The 19915-nt window shown below is 39.2% G+C and overlaps 1 protein-coding gene across 1 annotated transcript in view; it reads left to right on the top strand.

The window, feature by feature from the left end:
- The window catches only part of LOC131848636 (putative carbonic anhydrase 3), a 29242-nt gene that overhangs the window by 2230 nt on the left and 7097 nt on the right, over positions 1-19915 (top strand). The window contains exons 3-6 of the mRNA XM_059198557.1: positions 432-608; positions 4346-4472; positions 6982-7084; positions 7455-7567. Coding sequence (XP_059054540.1) covers positions 432-608; positions 4346-4472; positions 6982-7084; positions 7455-7567 — 520 coding nt within the window. The remainder of the gene's footprint in view (positions 1-431; positions 609-4345; positions 4473-6981; positions 7085-7454; positions 7568-19915) is intronic.

Genomic DNA, 19915 nt, shown 5'->3' with positions numbered 1-19915 from the left:
CAATGAGATCATCGTTCCACATTACTAATAATCCCCTCTCCCCCCCCCCTTCGCCACCCCCCTTCCCCTGGAAAACATCATGATGAATTCCTGGTGAATTTATCACAATGGGCTAACTGACCTTATCATACTTTACTGAACTTTATAGAAAATAAAACACTAAATTGAAAGCCGCGAGTCCATCCGATCGCTTAGTGTCACAAGTCTTCACTCGGCTATGTTCGGACAGACATTCGGCGGCCGGATATTCGGCTGTCTGACATGAAGGTAGGCCGAATATTAGGCACAACAACTATCCGTTTCATCTCTCGATTTAACATTATATTATGAAAAACAAATACTAACAAATGGGCCATTAATGCCAAAAACATCTTTATTATTAACAATCTACTTGAATAAAGGTATTTTTATTTGATTTTTTATCTTTACAGATGAGAAGTCCTGGCCCGGTACACAGTGCAAAAATGGCGGGAAACGACAGTCACCCATAGACATACGGACTACTGACGTCATCAATGATTTCTCCAAGCAATTCATCAAATACGGACCGCTTGTGTTCAGCGGGTACCACAGTGTATTGGTATCTGGTATCAACAATGGACACACTGGTAAGCTGTAACTCAAAATAACATCGTATATACAAAGCCAGTACTTTGGTGCCTGCATTATTTTGATATTAAAGATATAAAAGCATATCTCCGTTCTCGGGATACTCTGTGACAAATTTCTCCAAGATCCATTTAGCTGTTTAGACGCAAAAAAAGTGACTGACTGACAGACTGACTGACTGATATATTGGCGTTTATAATATTCCAATGAATTTTTGGGTATTCTACTCAGATTTTTTATTAATTTTTTTAAAAGAAGTTTAAAGGAAGTAACAAATAAACTCAATTGATTTTATTGCAATTTTTTATAAACAATCGCATAACCTTGTAATATATAAGAAAAAAACTTTTTGTAACTACAATCATATTTTCGATTCAATAAACCTGATTATTGTTATAATTAAAGTATACTTGGAGTGTACAAGTGATTAATATTTTAATTGATATAATGAAGCTATTAGAAATCTAACGCACAATCCTTGTTTCAATCACTTTGAAACATTTATAACAATTAACGTTCTTAATACAAAATTACAGATTTCCGCGCGCAAATCCTAACTAAATAAGGCAGTATACAACATTTTCAGTGCCTCCTATTTAAAAAGTTTATAAAAAAAGAAAATAAAACGCCGTGATACATGTTCATTGAAATTAGTGGACACCCAGAATTCGAAATTCGAACATAATTTATTTAAAAATAAAGACTATGGACAAATAATACTAAAGACAAACAATATTAATCTATTCTCAATTTGACCACAGACTTTAATAATAAACTATAGAGTATATATGTCTGTGTGTTTTGAATACATGGGTGTGTGTATGTTTTTCTTATTGATTGGATGTATTTTTTTATGCAAAATAAATATATTAGCATTCTGCACTCCTCTATATCCTCTCCGATCGATCCCCCATCCTATTCAAACGAGGATCGAAATGATGGCTTAAGCCGAGGTTCGAACCCCTAGTGGTGCCCTCAGACTAAAGTCGTATCCATCAGGCAGGAGCTGGCCTTCAGCCGCCCCATAAGTCCTTCCGCGGGTTTGGAGTACCATCTGCACTCGCCCCTTAATGTCCGGTGAAGCTGTAAAGGCCAGCTGCGGCCAACAGCATTAGAGTAGTCCGAAAAAAAAAGTGCTCCACTATATAAACAAGCACAGATAACATAATATTACATACTACAAGTGTGCGAAGTTTAATATTCCTCCATCCGAGCAATTTTCATAAAAAGAAGTGTAAAGTTTTTGCTTCACATATTATAATTAGATAAGGAGCGAAAATGATAAGGTTTACTGCGTTTTATCGATTGTGTCGTGTCAAATATAATAATTAATACTAAATGATCTGGATCCAATTATTATAATCTGTAGTTATTATTATTAGATATCTTTCAATTATTTATTTTCCAAAATTTCACAATGTGCACCTACTCAACCTTTTTTTTATAATAATATAATAATAGTAATAATCCACACGTTGATAATATTCAAGAAAAATTGTAGCTGCTTATCTGTTTATAACCTTTGCAGGACCAAACGCCTGAACGTGACGTGCATTATATAATAATAATAATCTTTGCCATCTCCTCTCCTTAAGAAGGGAGATGAGAATTTTTATAAAGTTTTATAATAATAATAATCTCAGGACTATTCACACAGCGCCATCTAGACCCAAGTTAAGCCAGTTAAAGCTTGTGTTATGGGTACTAGATAACTGATACAAATACATAGTTTACATACATACATATTATACATAGAAAACACTCAGACCGATACAAACAGTCATACTCATGAATACAAATATCTGTGCCGTGCGAGGAATCTAACCCGAGACCGTCGGACGTAAAGCGGTGTGCTAAACCGCTAGACCACCGAGGTCGTCATTATATTAAATTAGTATAAAAACACATTATATTTAATAAAAAATACGATTTCGCAGATGACAACTGTAAAAAAATTGAAGTTTTAAGAATATTATCTTGTTTAGAGTGTTAGACCATGTGTCTGTGTCCTAAACACATGGTCTAAAACACTAAACTTTAATAGTGACAATGAACAATTTTTTTGATACAGTTCCCATTCTTAACATTGTAATAATCGTACTACGACGTTCTCAAAAAATAAGAAAGGATTTTAACGAGTACTTTGCGTAGGTACTTATTAAAATAGTTCTTAATAATATGCTTTATCCATATATGTATATCATTGGACCAGGAAGACTTAAAACATGAGTAATTATGTTAATAAAGTACATTTATATTGACGTAGACATGTCAAGTCCCAATATACGCGTATTGTTGTCTGTATCGTTAAATATTGCGTAAACTAGCTGTTACTCGAGACTTCATGCGGCTGAAATTAAACATTTTTATGGTTAATATATAAAAATTCTAAAATAAAAGTAGCTTAAGTTACTGGTTTTAACATTAGCTACCTATAAGTGAGTGAAAGTCCTGTCAAAATATGACCAGCCGTTTCAAAGATTGTTTAAGAAGAAGTCTAAAAAAGAAAAAAGTTAGTCTCGATAACATCGGCCCAGCCGTTTGAGAGAATAGCGACAACAAACAGACAGACAAACTAATTTTTCTTTTTAAATAAATTTCTTTAATACCTTACATACTCGTAATTTCAGATACATTTAGTGAAAAACTGTTAATTTTTAATTACAAACAGACATTTAAATTTTATTTATTTGCATACATTAATAAACTTACATTTGGAAATGGGAACCTACCAGATATGGTTGTAACAAGGTTAAATTTATCAAACTGGTTTTGGCCAGAAGTACTTATGCTTTAAAATACCCTTAAAACGAATGTATAGTACAACAACAACCGGATCAGAGAATATTTTGACTTCAGATCTATCCAATCAAAATCTGTGCAGTTCTTTTTCTCCACAAACCAATTAAATCGTTTACAATGTCTTATATTCTTAATATATATTTTTAAATTTACATTGTAATTATTGAATAGTAATTATTTATTTATTTTTCTGTATATAATCTGTAATTTAATGCGTTGTTTTTTATTTACGTTTATCTTATATAATGATTTATATGCAGCTATCAGCATCGTTTTTATTGTGTGATGTAATAAATGTTATTCTATTCTATTCTAATTAATGTAAATAAAAAGACAATTTAAATTGAAATAATGATATTTATAAAAAACTTGCTGTACCCGCATGAATTTCGGCTTTTCCTCTGTCTATTTTATTAATATATAACTTCTTCTTAAATCACTGTATCTATTGCTGGAAACAGTATTAAAATCCCTTGAGTAGTTTAAAAGAAGCGAAGTGTTATGTAATATTATGTTATCTGTGGTTCTAAGCGAACAGACAACGGAAGCGACTTCATTATATACTCTGTAAAGATTGTTTGAATGAATTTTTGAATTAATACGTTATGATACGACACAAGTTTAATCGAAAATAGACTCCTTTCTTTATAAAGAACATTTTTTGATGTCATTGCTACATTAAAAACCGTATCATCCAGTTCCACTAGCTATTTCATTTAATTTTATCAAATTAATTTCGTTTATATAATACCCCTCCTTAAGCTGGAAGACTTACTTCGAAATTTCAAGCCTCCATTCGGAACCTCTTATAAAATATTCATTTTCGAAAGTATTTAAAGGTATTTTAATCAATTATGTTTCTTAAATACTGGTAGAGCTTCCTAGCTTAGTGTTGGCAATAAAGATTTTATCTATCTATTAATTTTTTTTTCAGTGCAGTTCAGTACGGAAGGAGATGTGGCAATTCACCCAACACTCACGGGTGGCCCTCTGGAGCATATGTACCGACTCGAGCAGGTGCACTTCCACTGGCTTTCAGAACACTCCATTAATGGTATCAAGTGAGTTCAGTCAGTCAGTCGTTTGTACTTGTTTTAGAATGGCAATGGTTTATGCTGGAGGAGCATCAGCAATTCCACGCTGATGATAGGATAAGTCATATCATGAAATCAGTTCAGTCATCGTGTTTCTTTAAAATGTTCGTCAAAAAGTTTTGTCGCTTCTGCTATCTATTCGCTCAGATCCTACGCAACGGATTTTAATGTTGTTCTTATCAATAGGTAGAGTGATTTCAAAGGAAAGTAGGGAGGGTAGCTAGTTTAATATTTTCATCATTCATCATTGCCTTGCCTTTATCCCATTATTTAGGGTCGGCGCAATATATCACCCTCTTCTACTGATCTCTATCGACAATCATATCTGAGCATACTCTCCTTTAATTCATATTATCTTTCACACAATCCATCCATATTTTTAGGACGTGACGTAGTATTTATTATTCTATTAAAAATAATAGAATTAGTAGAAATATCATTAGGTACGGTAGATAAGACAGATAATTATATTTGCCGCATTATTACCTATTAATGTGCAACCAATTAGAATTAGAACTTTGCAGTACGAAGTTTAATAATTGGTAATTAAATCCATCCGTAATCAATATGCAGACTGGATGTAGATTACGATAGAAGTAGTCTAAATAATTAAAAGCAAAAATACAAACTTTTTTTAGTAGGTACTCTGATGCTTCACCAGACGATAGGGGGTGAGCGCAGATGGCACTGCAAATCCGTGGAAGGACTTATGGAGCGGCTGAAAGCCAATTCTCGCCTGACGGCCATCATAATTTCGATCCCCGTTTGAATTGGACGGAGATAGATCGGGGGGATGCACAATACAAACCGTAATACAATATTTATACAAATCGCCTGCGGAGTACCGCCATCTCACCTATTTTGTTTTTTCGTGGATGCTAATGGAATGGTGCACCTGCCTGCGCTGAATGTGTACGCTGGCGGGGTACCAGTGTAGACTGATAATATGAACATAAGGTCAGGTCAGTTAGTCCATCATGACAAATTCACTAGGATGGTTTCCAGGGGGAACCGCGTGGAGGTCAACGTGATATGGTACATTGCTAGCAATGGGGTCATCTGTCCACATTATTAACAATTCCCTTCCCCTCTATGTGGGTTATTTGGGATGACTGATGATCATCTTCACCATTGCTATTTCATGCAGCACGTTGCTCGCTAGCTAGTGCTAATCGGTAGTTTGTATTCACACACTTAAACTTAAATTGTAAGTAAGATTAAATTATTTAAAAGAGCAACACACAAGTTTCTTGCTTGTTCTTCTTGTGGTAAGACAGCTTTCCGAATGAGCGATATATTAAAAAAAAAAGTGATGACTATTCAAAAGTGCTTCAATGTAAGTTTATTTGAATAAATGTTTTTCTATTCTATTCTATTCTAAAATAGTACAAGCACGCGTGCTGCTTGTAGGGACTGGTCTGATAACTATGACTTATTTATTTTATGACCCAAGTAAATATTTTAGAATAGAATAGAATAGAAAAACATTTATTCAAATAAACTTACATTGAAGCACTTTTGAATAGTCATCACTTTTTTTTTTAATATATCGCTCATTCGGAAAGCTGTCTTACCACAAGAAGAACAAGCAAGAAACTTGTGTGTTGCTCTTTTAAATAATTTACGAGTATAACGAGTATAACGGGTGAGCCAGTCATCAATGATAAATAGATAATTTTATCAACAAATGATCATCATTTGTTGATAAATTATCTATTTATCATACGCGAGTACCAAGCCACGGCACCTTTATATCTACACAAATAAAGAACAAAAGAGATCGTAATATTATAAACCAAAAAGTTTGTGAGTATGGGTGAATGGATGGATGTATATATGAACTCTTTTACCCAAAAACTACTATTACAGTAATATTGTAGCATATATAATATTTGGTATAATCTATATCTAAATATATATAACTCAAAGGTGACTGACGTAGTGATCTATCATCAACACACAGCCCCAAACCACTGGACTGATCGGGCTGAAATTTGGCATGCAGGTAGATGTTATGACGTAGACGTGTAATCTATACATATAAATAAAATTGGAATATCTGTTTGTAATATAGAAATAACCATTTTTTACTACATGCGTATGAATATAAATACGATACGTACACCAAAATAACATTTTTTACTATTTTTGTCTGTCTGTCTGTCTGTTTGAAATGGCTGGACTGGACATCTAGTAATGCTACGTTTACATTCAGCCGCTTCCCCTGCCAGTCGCGCTGGCGGAAATATTGCCGAGCGACAACTGAGCGAGAGGGCTGAATGTAAAAACACGCTGCCACTCGTGCTGCCATTTCTTTGACTTGCGCACGAAAAACCGACAATCGAGGGAGCGCCGGGCAGCGCGAGTGGCATGGGAAGTGTTTCCACTCTCGCGCTGCTCACATTCATGCTCACTTCCCTGCCCACTCGGGCTGAGTGTAAATTGGGCATAAAAGATAAACTGCACCTGTTCTCAGATATCCTATGGAAATTCACTTTGTTCATGTTCGCTCCGACCTCGCTGTTGTCGATGCCTTGAAGAACAAAGACGGTCTCGCTGTGGTATCTGTGTTTTGCAATGTAAGTGACTTTCTAGTCTATAATGAAATATTATAGGAGATCAAACCTCTTTTTTAAACTCTGCCACTGAGAACACTGCTTACTGGAAACTCAATAATCTTAACTTAATCTTAATAATAATATATGTAATTGCTAAAGTTTGTAAGTATGTATGTTTGTTACTCTTTAACGCAAAAACTACTGAACGGGTTTTGATGAAACTCTATAGTAATAGAGCCTATGCATCAGAATTACGCACAGGCTATATTTTTCATTGAAATTTAACGCGGGTTCGGGCACAGCTAGTAAAAAATAAAACGTGGTAAAATCCCGTGATTTTCTTAATTTTACGTATAAATATTGACCACATTTTGATGTTATTAATATACAGGTCCAAGCAGAACTAGATGAGTATCAGCAGGAGTCTACGAAGGAAGTTATGGAACACATTCCTAAATTGTTGGAACCTGGAAAGAGAATCAGTGGAATCATTCTGGATATGAGGTAATTGATGCACGATAAAGTCAACAAATGTTAATCTCAGTTATTGCATAGCATTACTTATTGACTAAATCTCTAGATCCAAATCTCTACTGGTTTAGCACACCGCTTTACTTCCGATGGTTGCACGTTCAATTCGTCGCGGGGTACAAACATTTGTATACATGAGTGTAAAGTATGACGTTTTTATCGGTCTGGGTGTTTACAATGTATATTATGTATGTGTTTACAAAAAAAAATGTATCTATATATTTATTATAGTTGTTTCGTACCAGCAACACAAGCTCTGATTACATTGGGACTATATGACGTTATGTGCATTGACCAGGGGTATTTCCTATTATCGAGTGCGAAGCAATTTTAGAAATCAGATTTGCACTCTTTGTAACGATACTCCTCCGAAAGGGAACGGTCGAGACCAAAATTTCATCGCAGGCCGACCTTCTGGCCTCCATTATTTACCACTCAAAAAAATTCCGATTTATCAAAGTCGAGATTTTAAGAATAATCGTCCCTACCACGATTCCACATATTCCCATATGTTACATCAAAATAATAATTGCATTTAATAATGCCTAGTAAGACATTATTATTGTCTACTAAGCATTATTAAATGCAATTATTATTAAGACTATGAGACACAGTCACCTAGATACATCAAAATAATAATTGCATTTAATAATGCCTAGTAGGACAAATCCAATATTGTGTACTAAGCACTGCCGTGTCTAAACTGTGTCACCCCACCTTACATTTTCCTATTGTCATTTAGTATATAAGATCAATATGCAATATGCGCGTTTACCGCTAAAAAGATTCCATCCATCCAAGGAGAGTGTCTTGAAAGTGAGGAGATACGATAATCTCCTCACTTTCAAGACACTCTCCTTGATGTGAAGCCAAATCTCAAGGTCCTTGGCGTTGATATATCCAGTGACGTTCAGTTTTGAGGTCATTTGGAGGACAAGGCTAAAATAGCCACAAAAAAGCCTGGTGTGCTCAGTAGAGTGAGACGGTATTTCACGGCGGCCCATCGCTTGCAATTATACAAGGCGCAGATCCGGCCGCATATGGAATACTGTTCTCATCTCTGGGCGGGAGCACCACAATACCAGCTACTTCCATTTGACCGCATTCAGAACCGAGCAGCCAGAATCATTGGTAATCAACGTCTATGTGACAGACTCGACCCATTGGCTTTGCGGCGAGATATTGCATCTCTGTGCATTTTCTACTGCATATATCACGGGGAGTGTTCTGAGGAATTGTTCGGATTAATACCAACTGCTGAGTTTCACCACCGTACCTTCCTCCAGAAACTGAAATACCATCCTGATCATCTGGATGAATGGCGGTCTTCCACAGTGCGGTTTTCTAGAAACTTTTTGCCTGGCACAACCACATTGTGTAATCACCTACCAGCAATGGTATTTCCGAACCGATACGATATTGAAACCTTCAAGAAAAGAGCTTATTCCTTCTCAAGCGGCCGGCGATGCACTTGCAATTCACCTGGTACTGCAGTTGCTCATGGGCGCCGGTAATCACTTACCATCAGGTGAGCCGCATGCTCGTTTGTCCCCCGTGTTATAAAAAAATAATCAATATTTCTATGTACATCATCATCATCATCGCAGCCCGGAAGACGTCCACTGCTGGACATAGGCCTATGTACATATTGTCAGTCAACTGTAATGTACATCGTCTTGACCAACAACATCGTATCATTCACCCGCAACACTACACACACACGACACCGTCCTCGCCGGCGAAGACGACGGCCTCAACCGCACATTACCGCGCAATCAACCGGGGCGCCTGCGCGCGGCCGGGCACTCCGCACCGGGGGCCCCGGGGCCCCCCCCCCCCCCCCGATCGATCCCCCATCCAATTCAAATGGGGATCGAAATTATGGCCACCTTAATGGAGGATCGAACCATTAGCGGTACGCTGAGACTAAAGTCGTATCTGTCAGGCGGGAGTTGGCCTTCAGCCACTCCATAAGTACTTCCGTCCATCTGCACTCGTCCCCTATCGTCCGGTGAAGCTGTAAAGGCCAACTACGGCCAACAGCATTAGAGTAGTCCGACAAAAAACACCAGTATCATACCTATAGTTATTATTATAGACTATGTTCTAGTGTAAGCTGTAAGATATTACAGGAAAATGCTAATGACATCAATAGATGTAACGATATGACGAACAGTACCGGTTACATCCGTAAATACTTATTTCACTGAGCTTCCTTTAATCCCTTTATATTCGTTTAATCTATGAATTAAACTATCTAGCCCTTTCTACGAACGTAACAAGGAAATATTATTTTTAACAATTGATAGATATAGTTTTTGACTCATACTGTTGTTATATCATGAGTCATTTAGAGAAATTTAAGCAAATATTGTCTATTAAATATCCTCAATCAATAGATATGGAAGAAAGAAAAGAAGAAGAAAGAAAATATCCATATTTTACCACTGCAGCTCAAAATTTTTAGATATTCATTATATTATTTTTACTAGCGATACCCACGAATTCGGCCGCGTCGGTGAATTAAACTCTATTTTTCTAATATAAAAGTAGCCTAAGTTACTCCTTATTACATCAGCTACCTGCCATAAAAGTCCCGTCAAAATCGGTCCAGCCATTTCAGAGATTAGCCGGAAGAAAAAGACAGACAGACAGACAAAAATTGTAAAATTGTAAAAAATGGTTATATCAATATTACAAACAGGCACTTCAATTTTATTTGTATGTATAGAGTAGTGATTGCGGGTGTGCGCGGACCTCACGAGGCCCGCGGGTCTGTGTTGCAAATTTTTTTTATGAAGACGGTTTTCTTTTCGAATAGACTTGGTTGGCAAGTAGATTCGTCTGTTTTATCAAAATACGATTAGGTGACTTCCTATTGTAACAGTGAATTTCTGTTTCATGTGTACCATATATACCTGTGGCGAAACTTTGTATTGTAATGATCACAATACAAAACCTAACCTATCCTGTCATCTATCAACTTGACTGTCGACACTCGACTCTGGACACTTGACACTCTACACTCGACACTCGGCACTCGACACTTGACACTCGACAGTCGACACTTGACCGTCGCCTCTCGATACTCGACACTCGGCACTTGATCGTAGACACTCGACCCTTGGCCGCTGACTCCCGACACTTGTCTGTCGACACTTGACACTCGACAATCGACACTCGCCACTCGACACTCGAAACTTCACACTCGACACTCGACACTCGACACTCGATACTCGACACTCGCCACTCGACACTCGGCACTCGTCACTTCACACTCGACACAAGACACTCAACACTTGAAATTGATTGTTGAAACTCGACACTCGACACTTGACCGTTGACACTCGACACTCGGTACCCGACACTCGACACTCATCTCACGACACTCGACATTTGACGGGCGACTCTCAAAACTTGGCTGTCTACACTCGACACTTGATCGTAGACACTCGACACTCGACACTCGACACTCAACACTCGACACTCGACACTTGACAATCGATACTCGACACTCGACACTCGACACTCGACACTTGACACTCGGCACTCGACACTTGACAATCGACACTCGATACTCAACACTCGACACTCGACACTCGACACTAGACATTGATTATTGACACTCGAACCTTGGCCGCCGACTCTCGACACTAGACACTTGATCGTAGACACTCGACACTCGGCACTCTAGACTCGACACTCGACACTCGACACTCGGCACTCGACACTTGACAATCGACACTCGATACTAACACTCGAGACTCGACACTCGACACTAGACATTGATTATTGACACTCGAACCTTGGCCGCCGACTCTCGACACTAGACACTTGATCGTAGACACTCGACACTCGGCACTCGACACTTGACAATCGACACTAGACATTGATTATTGACACTCGACACTCGACACTTGACAGTTGACACTCGACACTCGGTACCCGACACTCGACACTCATCTCACGACACTCGACATTTGACGGGCGACTCTCAAAATTTGGCTGTCGACACTCGACACTTGATCGTAGACACTCGACACGCGACACTCGACACTCGACACTCGACACTCGACACTTGACAATCGATACTCGACACTCGACCCTTGGCCGCCGACTCTCGACACGTGACTGTCGACACTCGACACTCGGCACTCGACACTTGACAATCGACACTCGATACTCAACACTCGACTCTCGACACTCGACACTCGACACTCGACACTCGACACTCGGCACTCGACACTTGACAATCGACACTCGATACTCAACACTCGACACTCGACACTCGGCACTCGAAACTCGGCACTCTAGACTCGACACTCGACACTCGACACTCGGCACTCGACACTTGACAATCGACACTCGATACTAACACTCGAGACTCGACACTCGACACTAGACATTGATTATTGACACTCGAACCTTGGCCGCCGACTCTCGACACTAGACACTTGATCGTAGACACTCGACACTCGGCACTCTAGACGCGACACTCGACACTCGACACTCGGCACTCGACACTTGACAATCGACACTCGATACTCAACACTCGACTCTCGACACTCGACACTCGACTCTCGACACTCGACACTCGACACTCGGCACTCGACACTTGACAATCGACACTCGATACTCAACACTCGACACTCGACACTCGGCACTCGAAACTCGGCACTCTAGACTCGACACTCGACACTCGACACTCGGCACTCGACACTTGACAATCGACACTCGATACTAACACTCGAGACTCGACACTCGACACTAGACATTGATTATTGACACTCGAACCTTGGCCGCCGACTCTCGACACTAGACACTTGATCGTAGACACTCGACACTCGGCACTCTAGACGCGACACTCGACACTCGACACTCGGCACTCGACACTTGACAATCGACACTCGATACTAACACTCGAGACTCGACACTCGACACTAGACATTGATTATTGACACTCGAACCTTGGCCGCCGACTCTCGACACTAGACACTTGATCGTAGACACTCGACACTCGGCACTCTAGACGCGACACTCGACACTCGACACTCGGCACTCGACACTTGACAATCGACACTCGATACTAACACTCGAGACTCGACACTCGACACTAGACATTGATTATTGACACTCGAACCTTGGCCGCCGACTCTCGACACTAGACACTTGATCGTAGACACTCGACACTCGGCACTCTAGACTCGACACTCGACACTCGACACTCGGCACTCGACACTTGACAATCGACACTCGATACTAACACTCGAGACTCGACACTCGACACTAGACATTGATTATTGACACTCGAACCTTGGCCGCCGACTCTCGACACTAGACACTTGATCGTAGACACTCGACTCTCGGCACTTGACAATCGACACTCGATACTCAACACTCGACACTCGGCATTCGACACTCGACACTCAACACTCGACACTCGGCACTCGACACTTGACAATCGACACTAGACATTGATTATTGACACTCGACACTCGACACTTGACCGTTGACACTCGACACTCGGTACCCGACACTCGACACGCATCTCACGACACTCGACATTTGACGGGCGACTCTCAAAACTTGGCTGTCGACACTCGACACTTGATCGTAGACACTCGACACTCGACACTCGACACTCGACTCTCGACACTCGTCACTCGACACTCGACACTCGACACTCGGCACTCGACCCTTGGCCGCCGACTCTCAACACGTGACTGTCGACACTCGACACTCGGCACTCGACACTTGACAATCGACACTCGATACTCAACACTCGACTCTCGACACTCGACACTCGACACTCGACACTCGGCACTCGACACTTGACAATCGACACTCGATACTCAACACTCGACTCTCGACACTCGACACTCGACACTCGACACTCGACACTCGACACTCGGCACTCGACTCTTGACAATCGACACTCGATACTCAACACTCGACACTCGACACTCGACACTCGACACTCGACACTCGACACTCGACACTCGGCACTCGACACTTGACAATCGACACTCGACCCTTGGCCGCCGACTCTCGACACGTGACTGTCGACACTCAACACTCGACTCTCGACACTCGACACTCGACTCTCGACACTCGACACTCGACACTCGGCACTCGACACTTGACAATCGACACTCGATACTCAACACTCGACACTCGACACTCGGCACTCGAAACTCGGCACTCTAGACTCGACACTCGACACTCGGCACTCGACACTTGACAATCGACACTCGATACTAACACTCGAGTCTCGACACTCGACACTAGACATTGATTATTGACACTCGAACCTTGGCCGCCGACTCTCGACACTAGACACTTGATCGTAGACACTCGACACTCGGCACTCTAGACGCGACACTCGACACTCGACACTCGGCACTCGACACTTGACAATCGACACTCGATACTAACACTCGACACTCGACACTCGACACTAGACATTGATTATTGACACTCGAACCTTGGCCGCCGACTCTCGACACTAGACACTTGATCGTAGACACTCGACACTCGGCACTCTAGACGCGACACTCGACACTCGACACTCGGCACTCGACACTTGACAATCGACACTCGATACTAACACTCGAGACTCGACACTCGACACTAGACATTGATTATTGACACTCGAACCTTGGCCGCCGACTCTCGACACTAGACACTTGATCGTAGACACTCGACTCTCGGCACTTGACAATCGACACTCGATACTCAACACTCGACACTCGGCATTCGACACTCGACACTCGGCACTCGACACTTGACAATCGACACTAGACATTGATTATTGACACTCGACACTCGACACTTGACCGTTGACACTCGACACTCGGTACCCGACACTCGACACTCATCTCACGACACTCGACATTTGACGGGCGACTCTCAAAACTTGGCTGTCGACACTCGACACTTGATCGTAGACACTCGACACTCAACACTCGACACTCGCCACTCGACACTCGGCACTCGACACTTGACAATCGACACTCGATACTCAACACTCGACACTCGACACTCGACACTCGACACTCGACACTCGACAATCGCTGGATAAATTAATTGAGTTGGGAAATTACAACATGGAGCGGTTCACCTCATTGACAGAGAAATGTTGTTGTGAGACACCTGAATCTCCTAAATCTTGTCAGTATAGCCCTAATGGAAATAACAATAAGTCAATCACATCGGTTTTGACTGAGTCAATCACTCCTTGTTCTAGTTTACTCAATTCTAACTTGTCTTTAAAAACTGATAATTGTAATGTTGCACCAGTACGAAGGACAATTATTTATTCAGATGAATATGGTAAGGGTCTGGGCCGTTCATTATCAGAAAATCTATATCAACATGTCATAAATAATTGTCTTCCTGGTGCTTCATTGCCTAATATTTTAAATAAGGTGGTTAATGGTAGGTATGATAAGTTAACCACATTAGTCATTACTTTAGGCAACTGTTTATATGTAAAAAAAAGTCATGTAATTAAACTTGTAAACTCTTTGCTTAATATTGCTGAGCTGGGCATAGGTAAAATAATATTATGTGCATTTCCTTACTGTCGTTCTCTGACCATTGAACAAAATAAGTTCATATATTATATTAATAATTTAATTTATAATATGACATGTCGTCATAATGACTTTTTATTTTTTGATAGTAACAAATTTGTTACAAACTTTTGTATGACTGGAGATAGATTTTATCTGCCTAAAAAACAAATAACAAATATAGCTAGTTTACTAGCTTATAATATAAATGACCCCATTATAAGTAATATAATGGGTTGCATTAATCCAATTAGTAGTACTTGTACTAATGTTAATACTAAACTTACTGAAAATATTGACATAAATATTGATTCTAGTAAGAATCCTTTTATTTACAAAAATTTAAATATGACTGCAGATTTAAACTGCTGAAAAAGACAAAGGGAAAGCTATCAGAATTGAAAATTGTTCACCAGAACATACAAAGTTTTCTCGGCTGTGAATTAATTATTCAATTGTTCTTAGAAAAAAATAATATAGATGTTCTATGTTTAACTGAACATTGGCTCAAAGTGAGCAATATGATGTTCAGCTTAAACAATTATAATATTGTCAGCTGCTTTAATAGAAAAATAGTAAATAGAGGAGGTTCTATGATATTGGTGAAAAATAATATAAAAGTAAAAGAACGTAGTGATATTGGCAATCTTTCTGTTGAATGTTGTATTGAAATTTCCTGTGTGGAAATAGACAATTATATAGTTATATGTGTATATAGACCTCCAAATAGTGATTATAATTTATTTGAAGAGGTAATGGAGGATATTTTAAAAAGAGTATTTAATATTAACAAAAAAATTATAGTGTGTGGTGATTTCAATGTTGACATTTTATCACATAATACCACAAAAACTAAATTAATGAGTTTATTTCAATCTTTTGACTTGAGTAATGTCTTCCACGAACCCACTCGTATCACTGCCACGTCTGCTACTTGCTTGGATAACATATTTAGCAACAGTGAGTATTTAGATAAAATAATAATAAACAACCTTCCTTCTGATCACTGTGGTCAAATAGTTATTTTTCCAAATCACTTAAACAAAATTGGGAAAATTAATTTATTAAAAAGAGACTTGACTAGTTATAAGATAAATAAATTTAAAATATCAGTTCGTAGTAAATTAGATTTTTATCTTCCATCTAATGAACCTAACAAACTTTATACAGATTTCTTCAATATTGTTTCTAACGAATATAATAAGGCTTTTAACAAAAAAACTATCAGTATTATTAACAAAACAAAATTTTCAGAATGGGCTACAAAGGGAATTCTTAAAAGTAGAAATATATTATTTGATTTATATGCTCAAAAAAAATACCGTTTCGATAGTACATTCGTAAATTATGTAAAAAGATACTCAAAAACTTTTAAAAAGGTATGTAATGTAGCAAAGTCTAATTATCTAAATAAAAAAATTAAAGAGTCCAAGGATAAGATAAGGACAGTGTGGAATATTATTAACAAAGAAACTGGCAAAGTTAAAAGTCCATATAACGATTTTACGTTAAATTATAATGATAAACTAGTAACGTCCACAAAAGAAATAGTCAATATTTTTGAAAAATTTTTCGCTAATATTCCAACTGATATTACTTCCTCTTTGGACTCTTCTCCTAGTTCAGCTAAATCATTCCTTATTGACAATGTTGTTTCTTGTCCGGTTACATTTAAATTTACATTTATTGACATTGCTACAATTACTAAAACATTTAAACAATTAAATTTAAAAAATACTGAAGACCATTGGGGCATGTCTGTTAAAGTTATTAACACCGCTATAGATGTTATTGCTCCATATTTAGTAATTATTTTCAATAAATGTATTTCTGATGGTGTTTTTCCCAATTTAATGAAACATAGCAAAATAACTCCACTCTTTAAGTCAGGAGAAAAAACTGTGGTAGGTAATTATAGGCCTATATCTATCTTACCAGTATTGAGTAAAGTGTTTGAAAAAATTATGCTCAATCAAATGCTGCAACACTTTAAAGTAAATAAACTGCTTCACAGTCGACAATTTGGTTTCACGGCCGGTAAATCAACTACTGATGCCGGTGTAGCTCTCATTAAATATATATTTGATTCTTGGGAGAGGTCTCAGGATGCAGTCGGTGTATTTTGTGATCTTTCGAAAGCATTTGATTGCGTTGAACATGAAACACTTTTGCTCAAACTTGAACATTACGGTATTAGATATGAAGCACAAAGCATGATGAAATCCTATCTAAATAATAGAATGCAAGTTGTCGAAATAAATGGTGTAAAGTCTGAGGGAACTAGTATTAAAATGGGTGTTCCTCAGGGTTCTATTTTAGGTCCTTTCTTATTTTTAGTTTACATAAATGATCTTCCTTATATGGTAGAAAAGATAGCTGACATAGTTCTGTTTGCTGATGATACTTCATTAGTATTCAAAGTCAATCGACATATTGATGATTTGGACGAAGTAAACGGTGCTCTTTCTTATGTTTTAAAATGGTTTACGGCTAATAATATGTTACTAAATGCAAATAAAACTAAATGTATCAAATTTACTCTCCCCAATGTAAGGCCGGTAGATTCAAAAATCACGTTGGACAATAAACCTATTAATTTTGTGGATGATACTGTATTTCTAGGTATCACATTAGATTCCAAGTTGCAATGGGGCGCTCATATTACTAAATTAGCGAGTCGACTTAGTTCCGCCGCTTATGCGGTAAGAAGAATTAAGCAATTAACAGACGTGGCAACGGCTAAACTTGTGTACTTTAGCTATTTCCATAGCATTATGTCGTATGGTATTTTGTTATGGGGCAAAGCAGCTGATATAAATACAATATTTATTTTACAAAAGAGGGCCATTCGCTCCATTTATAGCATGGGTTCCAGGGAGTCTTTGCGAGAGTGCTTTAAGGAATCAAATATCCTCACCGTTGCTTCTCAATATATTTATGAAAATATCATGTATGCCAGGAAGAATATAGACAGTTTCAAAAGAGTTAGTGATTGCACTAATAAAAGCTTACGTAACAATAACAAACTGATTTTACCTAAATGTCGTTTGGCTAAAGTTAGTAATTCGTTTTATGGCAATTGCGTAAGGTTTTACAATAAAATACCAGAGTCTGTTATAAATCTGCCAGAAAAAAGATTTAAATGTCAAATAAAACACTTCCTTTGCAAAAAAGCTTACTATAAAATTGAAGAATTCGTTAACGATAATAATGTTTTTGTAGAAAAAAATTTAAATACATAGCACTGACAATATTATCTGATTACACTAATAATGAGTGCGTAGCGATTTCTATGTTGATTGTCGCATGCCTCTTACTTGTTACACTGTAATTATTTATATAAAAAAAAACATCTATTGAAAAGAGCAACACACAAGTTTCTTGCTCATTCTTCTTGTGATGAATCTGCATTCCGAATGAGTGGTAGAATCAAAATATGACTATTCAAAAGTGCTTGTAATGAGTTTATTTGAATAAAGATTATTTCTATTTCTATTTCTATTTCTATTTCGACACTCGGCACTCGACACTTGACAATCGACACTCGATACTCAACACTCGACACTCGACACTCGGCACTCGAAACTCGGCACTCTAGACTCGACACTCGACACTCGACACTCGGCACTCGACACTTGACAATCGACACTCGATACTAACACTCGAGACTCGACACTCGACACTAGACATTGATTATTGACACTCGAACCTTGGCCGCCGACTCTCGACACTAGACACTTGATCGTAGACACTCGACACTCGGCACTCTAGACGCGACACTCGACACTCGACACTCGGCACTCGACACTTGACAATCGACACTCGATACTAACACTCGAGACTCGACACTCGACACTAGACATTGATTATTGACACTCGAACCTTGGCCGCCGACTCTCGACACTAGACACTTGATCGTAGACACTCGACACTCGGCACTCTAGACTCGACACTCGACACTCGACACTCGGCACTCGACACTTGACAATCGACACTCGATACTAACACTCGAGACTCGACACTCGACACTAGACATTGATTATTGACACTCGAACCTTGGCCGCCGACTCTCGACACTAGACACTTGATCGTAGACACTCGACACTCGGCACTCTAGACGCGACACTCGACACTCGACACTCGGCACTCGACACTTGACAATCGACACTCGATACTAACACTCGAGACTCGACACTCGACACTAGACATTGATTATTGACACTCGAACCTTGGCCGCCGACTCTCGACACTAGACACTTGATCGTAGACACTCGACACTCGGCACTCTAGACTCGACACTCGACACTCGACACTCGGCACTCGACACTTGACAATCGACACTCGATACTAACACTCGAGACTCGACACTCGACACTAGACATTGATTATTGACACTCGAACCTTGGCCGCCGACTCTCGACACTAGACACTTGATCGTAGACACTCGACACTCGGCACTCTAGACGCGACACTCGACACTCGACACTCGGCACTCGACACTTGACAATCGACACTCGATACTAACACTCGAGACTCGACACTCGACACTAGACATTGATTATTGACACTCGAACCTTGGCCGCCGACTCTCGACACTAGACACTTGATCGTAGACACTCGACACTCGGCACTCTAGACTCGACACTCGACACTCGACACTCGGCACTCGACACTTGACAATCGACACTCGATACTAACACTCGAGACTCGACACTCGACACTAGACATTGATTATTGACACTCGAAC

This window comes from Achroia grisella, unplaced genomic scaffold, assembly GCF_030625045.1.
Source record: "Achroia grisella isolate CSIRO2021 unplaced genomic scaffold, CSIRO_AGI_Agris_v1 utg567, whole genome shotgun sequence".
In the NCBI taxonomy this organism is placed as follows: Eukaryota; Metazoa; Arthropoda; class Insecta; order Lepidoptera; family Pyralidae; genus Achroia; species Achroia grisella.
The sequence above is the reverse complement of the archived record's forward strand: the minus strand, read 5'-3'. Positions and strand labels throughout refer to the sequence as shown.